The sequence below is a fragment of the Cyprinus carpio genome, chromosome A10, assembly GCF_018340385.1.
Source record: "Cyprinus carpio isolate SPL01 chromosome A10, ASM1834038v1, whole genome shotgun sequence".
Lineage (NCBI taxonomy): Eukaryota > Metazoa > Chordata > Actinopteri > Cypriniformes > Cyprinidae > Cyprinus > Cyprinus carpio.
In genome coordinates, this window is record NC_056581.1 from 7,915,954 (window position 1) to 7,933,626 (window position 17,673).

At 39.9% G+C, this 17,673-nt stretch overlaps 2 protein-coding genes and 1 pseudogene across 2 annotated transcripts; 1 reads left to right on the plus strand and 2 right to left on the minus strand.

Annotated features, from left to right (window-relative positions):
* Positions 1-593: 593 nt before the first annotated feature.
* Positions 594-1,802, minus strand: LOC109097942 (endonuclease domain-containing 1 protein-like). Its single transcript, XM_042764986.1, has 2 exons — positions 1,427-1,802; positions 594-1,212 (listed from the first exon to the last, which is right to left on the minus strand). The coding sequence occupies exons 1-2, from the start codon at positions 1,730-1,732 to the stop codon at positions 604-606; spliced, it is 915 nt and encodes a 304-aa protein (XP_042620920.1). The 5' UTR covers positions 1,733-1,802; the 3' UTR covers positions 594-603.
* A 1,219-nt stretch (positions 1,803-3,021) lies between these two features.
* Positions 3,022-5,536, minus strand: LOC109097940 (endonuclease domain-containing 1 protein-like). Its single transcript, XM_019111562.2, has 2 exons — positions 5,101-5,536; positions 3,022-4,594 (listed from the first exon to the last, which is right to left on the minus strand). Exons 1-2 carry the CDS (start codon positions 5,458-5,460, stop codon positions 3,995-3,997), a joined length of 960 nt encoding a protein of 319 aa, XP_018967107.1. The 5' UTR covers positions 5,461-5,536; the 3' UTR covers positions 3,022-3,994.
* Positions 5,537-5,872: 336 nt separating this feature from the next.
* On the plus strand, positions 5,873-17,520 carry LOC109097621 (annotated as a pseudogene).
* The last annotated feature ends 153 nt before the right edge of the window (positions 17,521-17,673 follow it).

Genomic DNA, 17,673 nt, shown 5'->3' on the forward strand with positions numbered 1-17,673 from the left:
AGTAAAAATTCCCATGATGCCAGGACCCAAGGTTTTTCAGCAGAATATTGCCCAGAGCATAACACTACCTCCCAAAGCTTGCCATCTTCCCATAGTGCATCTGCTGTCATCTCTTCCCCAGGTAAATGATGCACATGCACCCAGCCATCCATCAGATCTAAAAGAAAACATTATTCATCAGACCAAACAACCTTCTCCCATTACTCCATGGTCAAATTTTGAGTCTCACATGCCCATATAGGCACTTTTAGGGGTCATCGTGGGCACTCTGACCAGTCATTGGCTATGTAGCCTAATACATAACAAACTGTGATACAGTGTTAACACTTTTCCACTATGATGAACCGGGTGCTAGTTCAGAGCCAGTGCTATTGCTGGTTTGGAGTTGATTTGACTGGCGAAAAAATATGCGAGAAACAAAAAAAAAACCTTCCTACACCAAATATTTAAACAGTAGTGTATAACATTGCAAACCACTAAATTTAACATTGACTCTACAAAATTTCTAAATAATTGTATATTAATTTACAGAGAAGCTACAGGAAAGAAGAAAGCAAGAAAAACGAAACCACAACCAAAGCTATAAGCTGAAGGTAAGTCAGATCAGTTGGCATAATGTAGGTAGGAAGGAAGAGGTGAAGGTGATTTGCAGTTATCATAGAACAGCTGGAAGTTCTTGTCCACGGACATTTTGTTTGTCAGGTAGATCTCCAGATCCTGCACAGTGATCTCTTGGACTCTGTTTCCCTCATTTGCATTCTTGGCAAGGGCTGCTTGGGTCGGAAAGCGGATGCGCACATTGTGTGGTGCATTCCTGTCGTAGTCAGTGCAGCAGTAAGCAGACCACACTTCTTCAGGGATGGCAACACGGTCCTGGTTGTTGCGTCGGATCATGTTTCCAGTAGTGGTTACCCCAGTTACAATGTAGGCTGTTCCCCGGCAGAAATTGTTGAGGCGCACACGGATGCGCTCTTCGTGTTCCCGCCATGGTCCGATGTTGAATTCACGTATTTCTGGCACGACGTTTGTGAGCGTATAGGTAGCTGCTCGGTCCTGGGGGTCTGACTGGTGCTGGTCTGGATTCAGATGGCCTCTCTCATACAGAACCACATCGGAGTAGTCATCCAAAATTGCCTGGCTGTCCTCAAACTTCATGTGTAAGTATCCGGTGGGGAACGGCACCATGTTCCCATTCCCATCAAGCTCTGCAAGCTGGGAAGAAGGTCAACACTTCATTGCAATTGTAACAAAGAAAGCCAGTCCTCAAATTCTCAGATAAAAGGTACAAAGGCTGTCGCTTGGGTTTCAAAGGGTACACCTTTGCACCTTTTTTTTACCTCCAAGGGTTCATATTAGTACCTTTAGAAAGGTACCATCCCAGGAACAGTTTTTGTACTTTTTATTCTTAAAGTGAATAGTTTCATACCTGAGGTTCATACATCCAGGGATAGTCCACACGCCGATCACCCTCTGTTTTCTTGAAGGTGTATGCGGAGTAAACCGGGATACGGTTTTTGGAGTCGTACAGGGTCACGTATCTGGGTTTGTCAGCGTATCGCTGGCAGATCTTCTTGAGCCTGCTATCTCTGAAGCCTCGTGGTGGAGTGCCCATATACAGCGAGTCCTTGCATCTCTCAACATGGTTGAAGTCTTCAACCACAGTTGCAGTTCCCCAGTGTTCAGAGAGCTGTGTTGTGATGCCAAGGACCAGAAGGATGACGGAGGGATGCATTTTAGTCAAAGGTGCTTCTCGACAGTCTTACTTGGAGTGGTTCTTTCATAGAATGAATGAATGAGAGGATTTCGAAGCTGGTTACTTTGAATAGCATTGATTAGATAAGCAAAACAGAACGGGTGAGACTTTGCCTAAAAGAGAAGTGTGTGTCATCCAAGTGAACTTGTACAGATAGGACTTTGCATGGATCTAGGATCTCTCTGTCATGTTCCTCAAACCATTCCTAAACATTTTTTACAGTGTGGCAGGGTGCATTATCCTGCTGTAAGAGGTCACTGTCATCAGGGAACACCATTGCAATTAGGGGTGGTCTACAATAATCTTTAGGGAGGTGGTATGTGATAAAGTAAAAATTCCCATGATGTCAGGACCCAAGGTTTTCCAGCAGAACATTGCCCAGAGCATAACACTGCCTCCCAAAGCTTGCCATCTTCCCATAGTGCATCTGCTGTCATCTCTTCCCCAGGTAAATGATGCACATGCACCCAGCCATCCATCAGATCTAAATTAAAACATTATTCATCAGACCAGGCAACCTTCTCCCATTACTCCATGGTTTACTTTTGACTCTTACATATCCCATATAGGCACTTTTAGGGGTCATCGTGGGCACTCTGACCAGTCATTGGCTATGTAGCAATACATAACAAACTGTGATACACTTTTACCCCTTTTTCACCGTGCAGAAGCCTTATCACTTATTCCCCAGAACAAACTATTTTCTTTCAGGAAAATGCTGTGCAGAACCCTTATCACTTATTCCCCAGAACAAACTATTCTCTCTCTCTTTCTCATGCAGGTCCTCTTTTCAGTAGAGCTAATCATCTTTATGGGTGCCTCGTATGGCTGTCTTATAAAATGTAAATCAGGCTATTCTGTACTCCCCATCGCAAGAGAACAAACAGTCCAAAGTGTGAAAGGGTGATGAAGGAAAAAGGAGTACAGAGATAAGCCTGTCTTTATGGAGTCTGTGTCCTGTGCAAACAAGGCATTAGGAAGGAATGGGGCTCCATTCACCGCCTCTTTATGTCACTTTAATTTTGTTATCTGATACTACATGAGCTATCTCACATTCATAAAATTGTTAATCTTATATGCACAGACAAAAGCAACTTTTACCTTTGAAAAGAATCAGTAGAGAGTGTACATATTAAATTGATCAAGCAGTAGGAGTTTGATCACCTTTATTTTGAAAATATTTATCCAGAACACCTAGAGCTTTTATGTTGTTGAGTCATGTTTTGTATGTTTTTATATTGATAATTGACAGACTGCAGGCAAACAGAGAAGATTAAGTGGTCAGTTTTTATTTTAGAAGAGTTACAGTATTCAGATAAATTGCAGTAAACATGCTTACAATGTGAGAAAAAGTTTAGTTGTTGCAGTTTTATAAAGAAGTTAATGGACCTAATAAAACCCCTAAGGCCCCAGATGATTACAGTCAATAAACCTCTCTCATTTCATCACTCTTTTCAGTCCTCTCATGTATAAATATTCTCAATTAAAAGATATAAAATATTTCTGAAACTGAAATTGGTTCTTCATTCTACCACTTAAGGCTAAAGGAAATGAATACAGATTTTTACCCTTCAAAAAAAAAAAAAAAAAAAAAAAAAAAAAAAGATGAAAAGTGATTAGTGTTATATCCAATTATTTATGTTTTCTGCCCATAATCATACACAGTAAGTAAAATGCATCTTAGGGAATATTCTTCAGGGTGTGATTCTCAAAATGTTCTTTAACTGATTTCTAGGTTTTTAAAGCACAGACACTACCAATCAAAAGTTTGTGGTCTGTTATTCGTTTATGTAGTTAATTTTTAATAAAAAATATATATATTTAGCCAGGATGATTTAATTGATCAAAAGTGACAGGACAGACATTTATAATGTTACAAAATTTCCAATTAAAAAAGAAATGGATAATGTTTTCCAAAAAAAAAAGAAGTTATTTTAAATTGTTATAATATTTCACAATATTACAGTTTTATCTTTCATCAAATAAATGCAGTCTTGGTAAACAATAACAGACTTCTTTCAAAAATCTCACTGACCCCAAACTTTTGAATGGTAGTATAGATGCAAAAATTGTTTTGTAAAAAAAAATAAAGAATGTTTTCAGTGGAATCTAAAATGGCCTTTTCTTTGTCATTAGGTTGTAAAATATAGAGCATATGGTAAAATATTAATTCTACAGAACACAATTCTGACCGGTGAAATATTTTTGTTTATGGATTTTAGAGAAACAAGATGAAGACACTTAAGTCTGGACTGTCATTATGGCATCATTAGGCTCACAGTTCCCAAAGAAAATCTGAAACCTCTTGTCCACAAAGGTGTTCTTCTTCAAAAAATCTTCCAGTTGCTGCACAGACATCTCTATGACCTCTGCTCCTTCTTTCTCGTTGAGCCCATGAGCTGCAAAGACTGGGAATTTGGATCGCTCATCGAATGGTGCATTGTGATCGTAATCTACGCAGCAGTATGCTGACCACAGGTAGGTAGGAACGGCCACTCGGTCGATGTTGTGTCTACGGATCATCCTACCAGATGTGGTGACCCCCGTGACTATGTATGCCTTACCACGGCAGTAGTTGTTGAGTCGACGGCGGATCATGTGCTCGTGCTGTTTCCAGTAGCCCACATTGAACTCGCGGACCTGTGGGACGACATTGGTGAGGGTGTACGTAGCTGCCTTGTCATCAGGGTGAGCCTGGTGCTCATCGGGGTTCAAATGGCCTCGTTCGAACTCAACAATGTTTGAGTAGTCTTCCAAGATGGCCTGGGCATCTGCAAAACTGTCATGGACATCATTGGAAGGAAATGGCTGCATCTCACCAGAGTCTGTTTCTGTGGAGAGCTACAGAGAGTACAGAATATTTATGTAAAAACAACAACAACAACAGAATTGTAAGATATTTTAGACAGTAGGTACATAAAATATGTACCTTATGGAAAATATATACAACCAGCCTAAATTTGTTTGATGGTTTTGTTGGTAAAGACCAGCAAATCAACTTCCCTGCTGGTAAAAACAGCTTAAGATGGCTTGCTGGATGGTCTTTGTTGGTTTAAACTGGTCTAACAGCATGGCCAAACTGGTGTTCAACTGGTTTAGCTGTTTGGCAGCTGGTTTCACAGTCTGACCAGTTGGAAAGTGCCCGAAGCATGTATATAAACAGCCAACAGACCAAAATAATAGACCAGATAACATCAGCTCAGTTTTTTTCAGCAGGTTGAGTTGAAAAGAACTGCTCAAAAACTAAACCTTGTTTTTCATTCCTTGTTTTTGTGCAGCAGGTCTACAAAGCTATTGATACAGTGATTAAAACTTTACTCATTCTGAGTGAAATGACAACTGGTTACCTGAGGCTCGAACATCCAGGGAACATCAACCTTCTTGAAGCCATCGGAGCGTTTGAAAGTGTACGCAGAATACACCGGGATGTGATCCACCACATCATACAGAGTGACATACCGGGGCTTGCCGTTATAACGCTGGCAGATCTTTTTCAGGGAGCGGTTCTCCAGACCCCGCGGGGGCGTGCCCATATACATGAATTCACGGCATTCAGGTGAAAAATCATTCTGCACTTCTGAGCGCACAGTGATGAGCAGAAAGCAGAAAAACACCAGCAAAACAGTCCGGCGATCCATTATATTGAAATGGAACAGCTCTCCTTTGAATAACTCCTTAGAAAGTGTCCCGGGGTGCTCATTTTTCATTCAATGATAGTCAAATAACTGCTCACCACTCACCTGACGCACCATTCCTGCAGTTGCGCTGTCACTGCTGACTGGAAGATCCTGTAACTAAAGAAGTGGGTGTACTGTACGTAAAAAAAAAAAAAAAAAAAAAAAAACTTTAAAAACTTTTTAAAATAATTAATTCCTTAATTTATTTATTTATTATTACTGTATCCCCATTGTTTTTGCACTGTAATGCTAGAGAGAGAAAGAGAGAAAGGGAGAGAGATAGATAGAGAGAGAGAGAGATTTAATTTCACAAATGTATAAAATAAAATAAATTAAACACAACCAAAGCAATGACAAAAACCGTTCGCGTTTAAATATGTTCTTCAAGATGCTAGCAGTGGATGGCGGTAATGCGCTATTTTAGTTTTCGAGCCTACTTCAAACTGAAAGAAGAAGAAGAGCCTCGCGTTTTATTGGATGAATTTCTCATGCGGTTCATGTCCAACAGCCATTTTTGTAAAACACAAACAACAAGACGACCGAGCGAGACAGAAAAAAAACTCATTGCGACTGCTGCAGAGACAGGGGGGAATAATAGACAAAGAATTCGGCATCGAACTCACACAAGACAAGTGTTGAAAACAGAGACACACCAGTAGTTGAGAGGGTCGGTTCCCGCGAAGCACGTACGTGCAGAACGAGTGAGTTCTTTAAAGAAGATCCAACTCTGGAGAAAACAGTGGCTGGCTAGTTTAGCCTAGCTGGCCAGCAGGCTCGCAGAAGAGGTGCGTGCTGAATCATTTTCAACTTTTTAATGGGAAGTGTGTATTGTGCATTGGTTGGTAACAACATTAAGTGTTAAATACACGTTTATGTCGTTAGCTTTAATCGTGCTAAGTCAGACGGCTGAAGGGCTCATAGTGGAGTAGTGAAGGCCTGCAGCGAGGCGCGAGGGCTCAGCGCCAGTGTATTTGAGAGGTTACTGCTGCGTTTCCTGCTCTTGGTCTCCTTAAAAGACTTGTTTCGTTGTTTAGAATTATATTACTTCTTAACATTCATTAGAAAACGCCTCTCAGTTTCTGGCTTGTTGTGTGTTTGTGTCGCATAACAGCGCGGCGAGTGTTAATCTTGAGCTGAACTGCTGCGTGTGGAGTTATGATTGTAGTTTGGAAAGTTCTCACAGAAGGGTTTTTAGTTCAGTTCATCTTTATTAAGATGCTGAACTATAACATGAACTAGCCTATAAACGTCCTTTTTTGGCTTTAGCAAAGCTTTAACTCATTTAATCCCACCAGCAAAATGTGTAATTATTGCCGAGTTTGATGTGTTTAAACGCATTTGTTGATGTTTTTACACAAAGGTGTCCGTTATAAAGAAAGTGCAGAATAAGTGTACATTTTTACATGTTTGTGTTTATGGTCACACAACCAGAGCCGTTTAATTGTCCCTTTTAAATGTGTCCTTGTCGAAATCGTAATTAAAGTATATATAATACAGATAAAACTACTATATTTGGTTCATATAATATTTGATCGGTCTACTGCTAAAATATCAAGAACCTTTAACTAAGTAACTTTTTAGTACACGTTCTAAAATTGTAGATTTTATTGTTAAATTTATAGGAAGTTTATGTATGATTGTCACCAGGATTGCCTGTAAGTTAAATATTAAATTGTTGCTTTATTGTTAGCAACTTGGTCTTTTTGAGAAACTAAGCGGCTTCGGACTCTTTTTGTTTGTATGTGCTCACATAGCTGGGAAACAATCTGGGATTCAGTGGATTAATCATAAGTAGTTAAAATACAGCAGATTTAACTCAGATTTTAAAATTAATGTTATAAGCTTATTTATATTTGCACGTAACATAAGTTGTAGACTTGAGCTGTTGAAACTGTTATTCAAATTATTTTAAATGATCAGTAAGTATGCAAAATGTTGCTGTATAGCCTAATAGTCCTGTGATCAGTGCTGTTATTGTTGACACAAACTAAATCTAAAACTCAACTGAAATAAAGCTGATTAATTTTATGTAAATAAACTTAAATGAAAAATGCTGCCTTAGCCACTAACTCAAAATTTAAGTACTAAAATAAAAAAATTAAGGTAAACAGAAAAAAAAAAAAAACTGATTTAAAATATTAATAAGTACTATAATAGTATATGGGCTAAATAATACTTAAATAACAATGCTTGTGATAAAGTAGTTTTTAAATGTAAAAATATTCCATCCAGTCTCTCCATTAAAGGGATAGTTCACCCAAAAATCAAAATTATGTCATTAATGACTCACCCTCATGTCGTTCCAAACCCGTGAGACCTCCGTTCATCTTCGGAACACAGTATAAGATATTTTAGATTTAGTCCGAGAGCTTTCTGTCCCTCCATTGAGAATGTATGTACGGTATACTGTCCACGTCCAAAAAGGTAATAAAAACATCTTCGAAGTAGTCCATGTGACATCAGAGGGTCCGTTAGAATTTTTTGAAGCATCGAAAATACATTTTGGTCCAAAAATATCAAAAACTACGACTTTATTCATCATTGACTTCTCTCCCGGGTCTGTTATGAGCACGTTCACAACACTGCAGTTTAGTGATATCCGGTTCGCGAACGAATCACTCGATGTAACCGGATCTTCTTGAACCAGTTCAACAAATCGAACTGAATCGTTTGAAATGGTTCACGTCAACAATAAGCATTAATCCACAAATTACTTAAGCTGTTAACTTTTTTAACATGGCTGACACTCCCTCTGAGTTCAAATAAACCAATATCCCGGAGAAATTCATTTACTCAAACAGTACACTGACTGAACCGAGCCAGATAACGAACGAAACATTGACTCGTTCTGACTCGATAAAGCGTTTTTAATATAACTCTGATTGTATTTGTCTGAAATAAGACATACACCTCTGATGGCTTGAGGGTGAATAAATCATGGGGTAATTTTCATTTATGGGTGAACTATCCCTTTAACATGAGGCCAAACAAACTGTATGAAAATGAAAAATGTCATTGAAAACTATTTTATAATGTACAGGTTCACACTGAGAAATTTCGTGTAAATTACCCAACATTTTTTATATATATATATAATTTAAATATGATTGTATTCTGCGTAGTTAAGGATGCATGTAATGTGCATGCATTTATATTTTGCACTATAAGCAATCAGTGTTGCTCAGTATTTTTTTTTTTTTCCTCTTCCTCTGCAGGTGTGAGGAGTTGGGAGCTGAATGCTTGCCTACGGAACAATAACTCACAAAAATTCAGAATATAAGTAAAAGAAATCACGAATAGAGAGAAGAGTTACCCAGCAATAGTTACGGCATTACAAACTGCCCTGAAATTTTTCAAACGGCGGTTGTTGTTATTTATGCTGCCACAAATTCTTAATCACAGCGTGTGTTTTTTTCCCCTCTATTTCTCTCTAAAGTGTTTTCAATTAAAAAACAAAACAAAAAAAACTTTTTTTTTTTTTTTTTTTTTTTAAAGATCTGAAGTTACTGGCACATTACGGTGTTGTGCCATCTTTTGGAGCTCTTATATCTGGCTAGATATTCATCAGCCATTATCTCTGTGAAACTGGCAGCTATTATAATATTCATACAGAGTTTAGAATTACTAAGTCCACCTCAGCATACAGAACCACCGTACCGGTTCTGACAGAACCACCTCATTCCTGTCCGTGCTCATACTGGTCCTTTACAGTCCTGTTCTTTGGACAAGGTAAGCAAGACTTGCTGCTTTTTAAATTTTAATCTCACATTTTTGTGTGTGTTGATGTGTGTGTGTTGAGACTCAAAAACCTCAATCAATGTTTTGTTTAGATTTTTTGTTTTGTTTTTCCTTTGGTTGACAGAAACCCTGAGCCATCTGGACATACAGAATATGACTGCTGAGACACTTAACTTCGGTCCAGAATGGTAATAAATGTATTTCAGATAGTATTACTTCAAATTAATGCTCTTTCTTGCAGGTGTCCATTTATGGTCAATGTGGAGCCATGATCCAAAATTCAATATGCAAAAATCAATGCCCAAAAATCATTTTAATTTTCTGACGCAGCCCAATGAAACTGTTCTAGTTACCATCCCTCTGCTTGTTTACCGTCCCTCCTCTACCATCCTTTACTTGTCAAAACCAATTTTTACTTGCATTTGGCACTCGCCAAATATTTAAAAAAATTGGCAGAATGTTGGAGGAACACACTTTTTTTTCTTCTTTCATTGATTTGATTTTTAACTAATGCAGCACCACTAAAAACAAAACTAAAACATGACTGAGGAACTCAAAGTTGCAGGTTTCTTGACCTGATAAATACTCTTAAAATTTGTTTTGGATAAGCTGACTTTTTCCCTTTATTATTTGATGTGCAGTAAATTTATGAAATGCCACATTCGTTGTTTTTTTTTCTGTCCTACTTCCCTGTAAGTGTCAACAGGAGGAAACAGATGTTTCCCCTTTCTGTGTGATTTTTTTTTTTTTTTTTTTTTTTTTCAATTTATAAATAAAAGATCAATCTCTATCATTTTCTGCATATACACAATCTTGAATCCAGAATGATTAATTGTTTTTAAATGGGTGATGGAAATAATTACGACAATGTCTGCTTTCTTCAGGCTCCGTGCACTATCCAGAGGGGGGAGTGTGACGTCCCCTCCCCCTTCCCCTGCAATGCCAAAGTCCAAGTTGGCCGACTACCGCTATGGCCGCGAGGAGATGTTAGCACTTTATGTCAAAGATGATAAGGTGAGGAACTCCTGCAGTAAAGTCAAATAAATTAAAGCAAACAGGCCACATACTTCAAGAGCCTTTTCATTATTGTAGTTCAAGTGTTACTATTAGGTAAAGCAGACTATGACTTTTGACTTTGATAAGAATCAATAATTGTTTGCTGATTCCATACTTAATAGAGATTTTATTTGTGTTTAGATCCCTGAGGACATGCAGGATAAGGAGTTTGCTGCTATCCTGCAGGAAGAGCCTCAGCAGCCATTGGCCTTGGTGCCCCTGACTGAAGAGGAGCAGGTGGGTCCATTCTTCTCTGGCTTTACTGATGCATAGTGTAGTGGTCAAGAGGGAAATTTCATCCATGTTTCTTTGGATAATAACAGTAATATTGTTGTTTTTTTTTTTGTTTTGTTGTTTTTGTTTTTGTATGCATGTCAGTCAACTTTTTTACTTAATTTCTCTCACTTTTCAGAGAAACTTCTCCATGTCTGTGAACAGTGTAGCTGTGCTAAGGCTCATGGGTAAAGGAGGTGGAGCTGTACCAACAGGTGTAGCTAGAGGGCGTGGAAGCACTCGAGGTGGTCGAGGTGGGTTGTGACCAACGGTGTAGCAGAGATGACATTTTTGTAGACCAACCCGTTTGTTGATGCTAGTGCAGAAATAACATTTTAACTTTAATAAGTAGTTTCAGTATGGACACGAGTAATGAATAAATGATTTGTTTTGTGTGTGTCATGTTGATTATTGTGAAGATCATCCTTCCAGTTACATGAGTTTCTTCATCTTTTGTAAATAATTACAAATCATGATTACATTGTGATGCATTACATTGAACATGCATTCCAGGTCACATTTTATTTGTTCTCAAGAAATTTTGTATATTATTAAATGCATATTATTGATATTGTTAATGGAATAATATTTTTAAAAGGTGTTTTAATCCTCTTTTGTTTGTCTGCAGGGAGAGGCAGAGGAGAGGGTGGATTCTACCAAAGAAGTGTGGATGAAGAGGTCGGTTTTGGCCGAGGACGAGAGATGCACCGCAGTCAGAGCTGGGATGACAGGTTAGGCTTTACAGTCATTTGTACATTAAGTTTTGTTTATGATGTACTAGGGTTGCGCGATAAATCGAATGAGATTATCATGTGCATCTTGTTAGTAAAGGCGGTTCTGTAATCAGTAGTAAATCTCCATCACCTGCTTTCAGATGGAGGAGCATTTACTACACAGAGCTGTAATGCACTGAAAAGTTACGCAAAAAAATCGCGGACTATATAATTGTACGTTTATGAAATCGACAGAAATGTTCGTAATAATGACAGCTGTTTGCGTAGCTTGTCAGTGAACAACGGTTCAGTGTATTAAATGCTGCTCCATCTGAAAGCACGTGAAAATACCACATTTAATAATACGTTTTTACTCCAAACTCACTTAATAACGTCAGCCGAGTGTTTGAAATAAATCCTTCTGTGAGATGACATGGCTTCTTACACAGAATAAAGCACACAATATTTCATAGTATTCTAAGCAGTGATAAAAAAAGTCTATGTCGATTAGCATTTCATTGTTATATACTTTATTATAATGAAAATTATAATAAGACAAACTCGGATAAACCATACCATGATCACAGAACCTTGCTTCATGCCTTCAATTTATCATGCTGCCCTATGATGCACATATTTATCTGAATATCAGTTTGTTTATAACTTGCATTTTTGTAACTTAAATTTGTCAAAACATTGGTACAGAATGAACAGCCACTCTCAGAATAAATTTGAGATGTTTAAATGTTCTGTTTTGCTGATCATTATTATTTGCTGTTTCAGAGGTGAGCGGCGCTTTGAAACTGATTAAAAAAACTATAGTATACGTTAACGGTTTGAGGAGGGAGGAGCAGGAGGAAGGAAGGACTATGCACGCTCAGACAGCGAAAACTGGCGTACACTCAGAGAGGAGCAGGAGGACGATGATGGGGCAGAACCTGGGGGAAGCTGGAGGATTGCTGGTCGTCGTGATGGTACTTTTACTTTTGTTGTTTTTTTTTTTTTGTTGTTTTTTTTTTTTTTATTAGAAATTTTTAACTGGTCTTTTTCTTCGTCTAGATGGGGGTCCTCGTTCAGCAGGTTGGCGGGATCACAGCAGTGGGGATGGCCGTCGTAGGAAGTTTGATTTTGACTTCCGAGATGGAGAAGGTGGACGTAGAAGGGCTGGAAGTGAGGGAGGAGAGGACGATCGAGATGGCCTGCCTGAGTGGTGCACCGATGAAGAAGAAGGGGAAATGGGAACCTTTGATTCTTCTGGAGCCTTCATGTGCATCAAGGTTTGCTTCTTCAAAAAAAATGTCAATGTCTGTTAAGTAACTTCCTGTTAAGTAAGTAAAAGAAAGAAATAGATTCAGTCATGTTTGTGTGACCCTTTAGAAAAGCTCCAGAGATGCAATCCCTGAAGACCAGGAACTAGAATTTGAGGCTCTGGAGGAGGAAGAGGAGGGTTATCAGGAGAAGCAGGATAGCCCAGCTGATAAATGTAAGAAAATAATCTGATTTGATGTTGTATCCGGCACGTTTAGCAGGAAGTGACTGTTGCCTTTTGTTCTGCATCATGTCACCTGCTCTGAGTAGGATAGAACATTAAAACCGTTAGTGTCTTCTATTTCTCACATAAAAGTGTTTTTTTTGCTGTTTTCTAAACCCGCCTCTTCATTTTTTCAGCGGAAGCATGTGAGGCTATAACTGTGTGTGATGGAGATAAAAACTCATCATCTCCTCCTGCTGTGTCTGCTCCTGCCCCTGTGCACCCTGTTGCAGAGGAAGAGACTCCCAAACCCATAGTCACTCCTCCCTCAAAACATGCACCCCAACCAGCTGAAGGTACTCTATCTCTTGCTTCCTCTCTTTTTGAGATTTTCCCCTACTTTTTTTCCCAAGAACATGCAATGCAAAACAACACTGGACTAAAACGAGGTTTGTTTCTATAGATGCAGCTCCAGCAGATAGCACCACACCACAGATGCAGAGCTCCTCTCCTCCCTCAACCACTGGCACTGACCTTCCAACAGTAGGGGGAGACACAGAGGAGGAAGATGGCATGAAGCACCTTCAGCAGGTCAGTGGGTGTTTGCTTATTTTTTTGCTTTACATTCTTATGATAGAAGCGCAAACTAAAAAGTAAATCTGTCTTTTAAAGGAGGCTGAGAAGATGGTGGCGTCCTTGCAAGACACATCCCTTGAAGAGGAATGTTACACTCAAGCGCTTCAGGAGAGCCACATCACTGCAGCACACACTCTCACACACCCGAATTCACACACACACTCTCACTCAACCCCACACACTCTCCCGCACTCCAGCGCCAGCGCTCTGCCCCTGTCCCACGAATCGGCAATGAAGTGGTTCTACAAAGACCCTCAAGGGGAGATTCAAGGTAATTCTCACTACCACGTCAATCTTGGAGGTTTTTATTTGTTTATTGCAGCATAAAATTGTGGGCTGTATTGGTTCTCTCTTTCAGGTCCATTCACTACAGTGGAGATGTGTGAGTGGTTTCAGGCGGGGTATTTCACCATGAACCTACTGGTCAAACGTGGCTGTGATGAGGGATTTCAGCCCCTGGGTGAAGTCATCAAGATGTGGGGGCGTGTGCCTTTCTCTCCCGGCCCCTCCCCTCCTCCCCTACTGGTGAGGAAATATCCAGAATCATCCAGTTTGATGATGCTTTGTGCCATGTATTAGTTTTAAGCTACTCGGGGCTTTGTGTTACAATGATTTTTACTATGATCTTAAACTCTTAACCATGGTAAAATTAAGCTTTTTGTTTTGTCTGTTTTTGATTCTTTAGGGGAACATGGACCAGGAGCTATTGAAGAAACAGTTAGAACAAGCTGCCACTGCAGCCCTGTACCAACAACTTCAGATGAGATTTCAGCACGTGAACAGGTATCACCGACTTGCAAATTATGCATCAGCCGACCAAGTATATACTTGTGTTTTGGATTCGTGAGTGATGCGTTTGGGTCTCAGGTGTGGGGAGACTGGGATGATGCCTGCGATGAACAGGTCCATGTCAGTGCCAGACACCGGGCCCATGTGGGACATGCCTACCTCAGTCTCTCAGCAGTCAGGTAATACCCGCTGCATTGATGCTTTGTAATAGCCACTTTATTTTGTGAAGTGTTATTGTTACACCACTGGTTTTTCTGTTTTTAGGCGGTGAGACCAGTCTGTGGGACTTAACCATGAGTAACTCCACTCAGGGTCCAACTCTTGAACATTTGCAGAAAGTATGTAACTTACATAATCTTGAAAGTGCCATTCAACATATGCTATCGTAAAACAGTCAGTTCTGTTAGAGTACATTGGCCTTGTCTTGAACAAGGGTTCATTGATGACTAAAACCCAAAGTACTTTGTTTTTGGTGTGAATGTTTAGCAAATGTGTACAGTTGAGTGCATAGCCTGGATCTTGTCCAGTGTCTGTGCTATTACTCTCCAGAAGTTATGACCGATAAAATACCTTTCTACACCTTTAAAAATAGATATATGTGTTTCACACAAAAGTTCACAACACCATACACATATAGCCCTCTCCAGTAGTTTCTTTTTTTTTTTCGAAACAGGGGGTCAGGGTAGTTTTGCCAACTTGTGGACGAAATACGGTTATAAAAATTAACCTGCATGCTTACAGTAAACGTAACGCACTATACGTATACCGTATACGTAAAAACCAAAGTATACTTTGGTCTTCAGCAGGACTGCGACGTCACTAATTAATCACTCTTCTAGCTGATCACGTCATGTTGAATGTGTAAACTTCACCCATATCGCTCTTTCTGTAATTGAGCGTGTGCTGCCCGTGTGTTAGATCCAGCAGGAGCGGCGTGAAGCTGAACTCAGGGTGAAGCGTGAAGAAGAGGAGAGGAAACGGAGGGAGGAAAAGCGCCGGCAGCAGGAGGAACAGAAGAGGAGAGAGGAGGAGGAGCTTTACAGACGAAAACAGGTGAGCGCACTCTCACACTAGGCTACTACTATTCCACACTTAAATGTTTATGATGTGTAACACGTTTGAATGTTGGTGTTTTACAGCAGTGCCGTCAGCAGCAGGAATTGATCATGAAGTTTCTGCAGCAGAGCCAGCAGCATCAGAGCATGCCAGGGGGCACAGGGTGGAGCGGAAGCCAGGCAGGAGCTCTGTCTCTGGGCAAAGCTACCGGAAAGAGCATGGGACTCCTGGAGCTGGAGGCAGAGAGACTTCACAAACAACAGCAGAGAGCTCAGCAGCAGCAAAGGGTAAATGCATCTTGACATCCATATGAGCAGTGAATTGTTTAATATTCATCTAAATGGCTGGCAAATAGTTTGGTCTTGTTTCAAGAGGCCTTCCTCGAATGGGTTGCTGTTATTTTAGTTCATTATAGCATTGTTTCGTTCAGCATGGAGGTTTGACAATGGGCCAGTGGAGTGATGGGCCATCTGGGATGTGGTCTGGAGCTGGCATGGATGGGAAGGTTGGAGGTGGCAACTCTGCAATGGGCATGTGGGATGAGGCCATGAAGAACCAGGCCAGCCATCGCAACATTGGCCTGAAGAACAGCCGCAGCAGTCCCTCTCTCAGGTACAAAAATTTACCTCTCCATTTAAACCAATGTTTTTTACACCCATTGATCACCACAAATGTGTCTTGTGTTCTCAGTGATCAGTACCTGCTGAATCGGCGTAAGCGTACTGACGATGAGGATAGACTTCTGAAGCTTCTTCAGGGGATGAAACCTCAGGACGGTTTCACCACTTGGTGTGAACAGATGCTCCACGCTCTCAACACCTCTGCAAATAACTCCTCTTCACTGGATGGTAGCTGTCACAACTGCCGTTTGCTTCTTTTTCAGCTCTTTTCTCCAAAAGGAGCTGAAATTAAATTTATCATGCTTATATTTCTCTCTGTAGTGCCCACCATTGTGGCATATCTGAAAGAGGTGGAGTCTCCATATGAAGTTCATGATTTTATCCGCATTTATCTGGGCGATACCATTGAAGCCAAAGAGTTTGCCAAGCAGTTCCTGGAGCGCCGTGCCAAACAGAAAGCAAACCACCAGAGACAACAGCAACAGGTTTGTGAATGACAATCTTACTTGTTTAACATTTTAAAGCACTTTTTGTTTGCACTTTTTTTTTTTTTGTCTTAATGTACTGAAACTTTCCACAGCTGTCCAAGGAAGTCTCTGGATTGAACATGAACTTCCCCCTGCAGGTAGATGCATATGGTTTAACTTGGATTCTTTTATAAAAATAAATGCCATAATATTTCTAATATTAGTTTTAATATTTATATATTAGTCCATTGTTTAAAGTCTTCCTGGTTTTTCTCCTTGCAGTCAATGTTCCAGGCAGCTCATATGAGTAAGGGCGGCAGTATGTATGACACTCAGGGAGGAAAAGCGAAGAAAAAGCCTAGCATGATGCTCCATTCTGACCCCAGTATCCTCGGTTAGTGTGCACGCTCGCATAAACACTCACAAACCCCTACTGGGTTACATTCAGCTTTACCCATCAGCATGCATACATTATTGAGAATGACCCTTGAACTACTGTTGTTTTAATCTTTGTTCTGGCTCCTTGTCAAATTCTTGCTGTCTGGGTCATAGTGATTTCTTCATCTAGCAAAGAGGATCTATTTACTGATGTACTTATTAAAAAGCATTTTCTGCCCTGCATCAAAGGAAAAAAAGTACAAGCAATGTTTATGAATTAGTCATTAGTATACTCCCAGATGGGAACTTTTTTGTAAAAAGTCAACCCTCAGACCTCTCAACCTTTGTTCTCATGATTCCTACCTCTGCAGGCTACTCATTCCTGGGGGGAGGTGAGCTGGAGCAGGTGGAGGATTACTGACCCAGCCCGTCTACTTGAGTTTACCTGAGGCCTTAAACCTGGAGCAAATCAGCAGAGGAATGTGCACTGCTCAATGAGGGAAGGGGTGGGCAATATTTGTCCTTACCCCCTCTCTCTTTCTCCCTCTTTCTCTCACTCTGCACTGTGAGAGGAGCAGAAGGAGGTTATTGGGAGGTTCGGTGTAAAGAGGAGTTCCTCTTTTGCCTCCCTTCAGTAAAGCACCTTACCGAAACCATTGCACTTTAATGTTTTCATATTTGAAATAGTTTTGTTTTCTTTCTTTTTTACAATGCAAAAATGTGTGAATATATTGTTGCATATATTATGTGTAGAATATTTGTATGAATATACATACGAGAAGTAGGAATGGTGCGGTTTCTGCCGTATCAGATGTGGAGGTTGAGAAACGTTGTTGGGGAGATGCAAGTTGAGCATCTCTCCTAAAAGACAAACACTGTTGTATTTTTATGTTCATGGTAAAGCTATAAAAAAATATGAATTTGAAAACTTGAAGATTTGCACTTGTTTAACAAAAAAAAAAGACAAAAAAATGTTAGGATAGGTTGAGGTTTTTTGTGAGCATGTGTGCAAGCATAAGAGAGATGAAGTCTGCACAAATTTTATT

Bases quoted from the DNA above. Each gene is read 5' to 3' on its own strand.
- LOC109097942 (XM_042764986.1), bottom strand. From the start codon at position 1,732: ATGCATCCCTCCGTCATCCTTCTGGTCCTTGGCATCACAACACAGCTC. The intron at 1,213-1,426 runs GTATGAAACTAT...CCTTCTTCCCAG, and splicing joins CCTGGATGTATGAACCTCAG to CTTGCAGAGCTTGATGGGAA.
- LOC109097940 (XM_019111562.2), bottom strand. From the start codon at position 5,460: ATGAAAAATGAGCACCCCGGGACACTTTCTAAGGAGTTATTCAAAGGA. The intron at 4,595-5,100 runs GTAACCAGTTGT...TACTCTCTGTAG, and splicing joins CCTGGATGTTCGAGCCTCAG to CTCTCCACAGAAACAGACTC.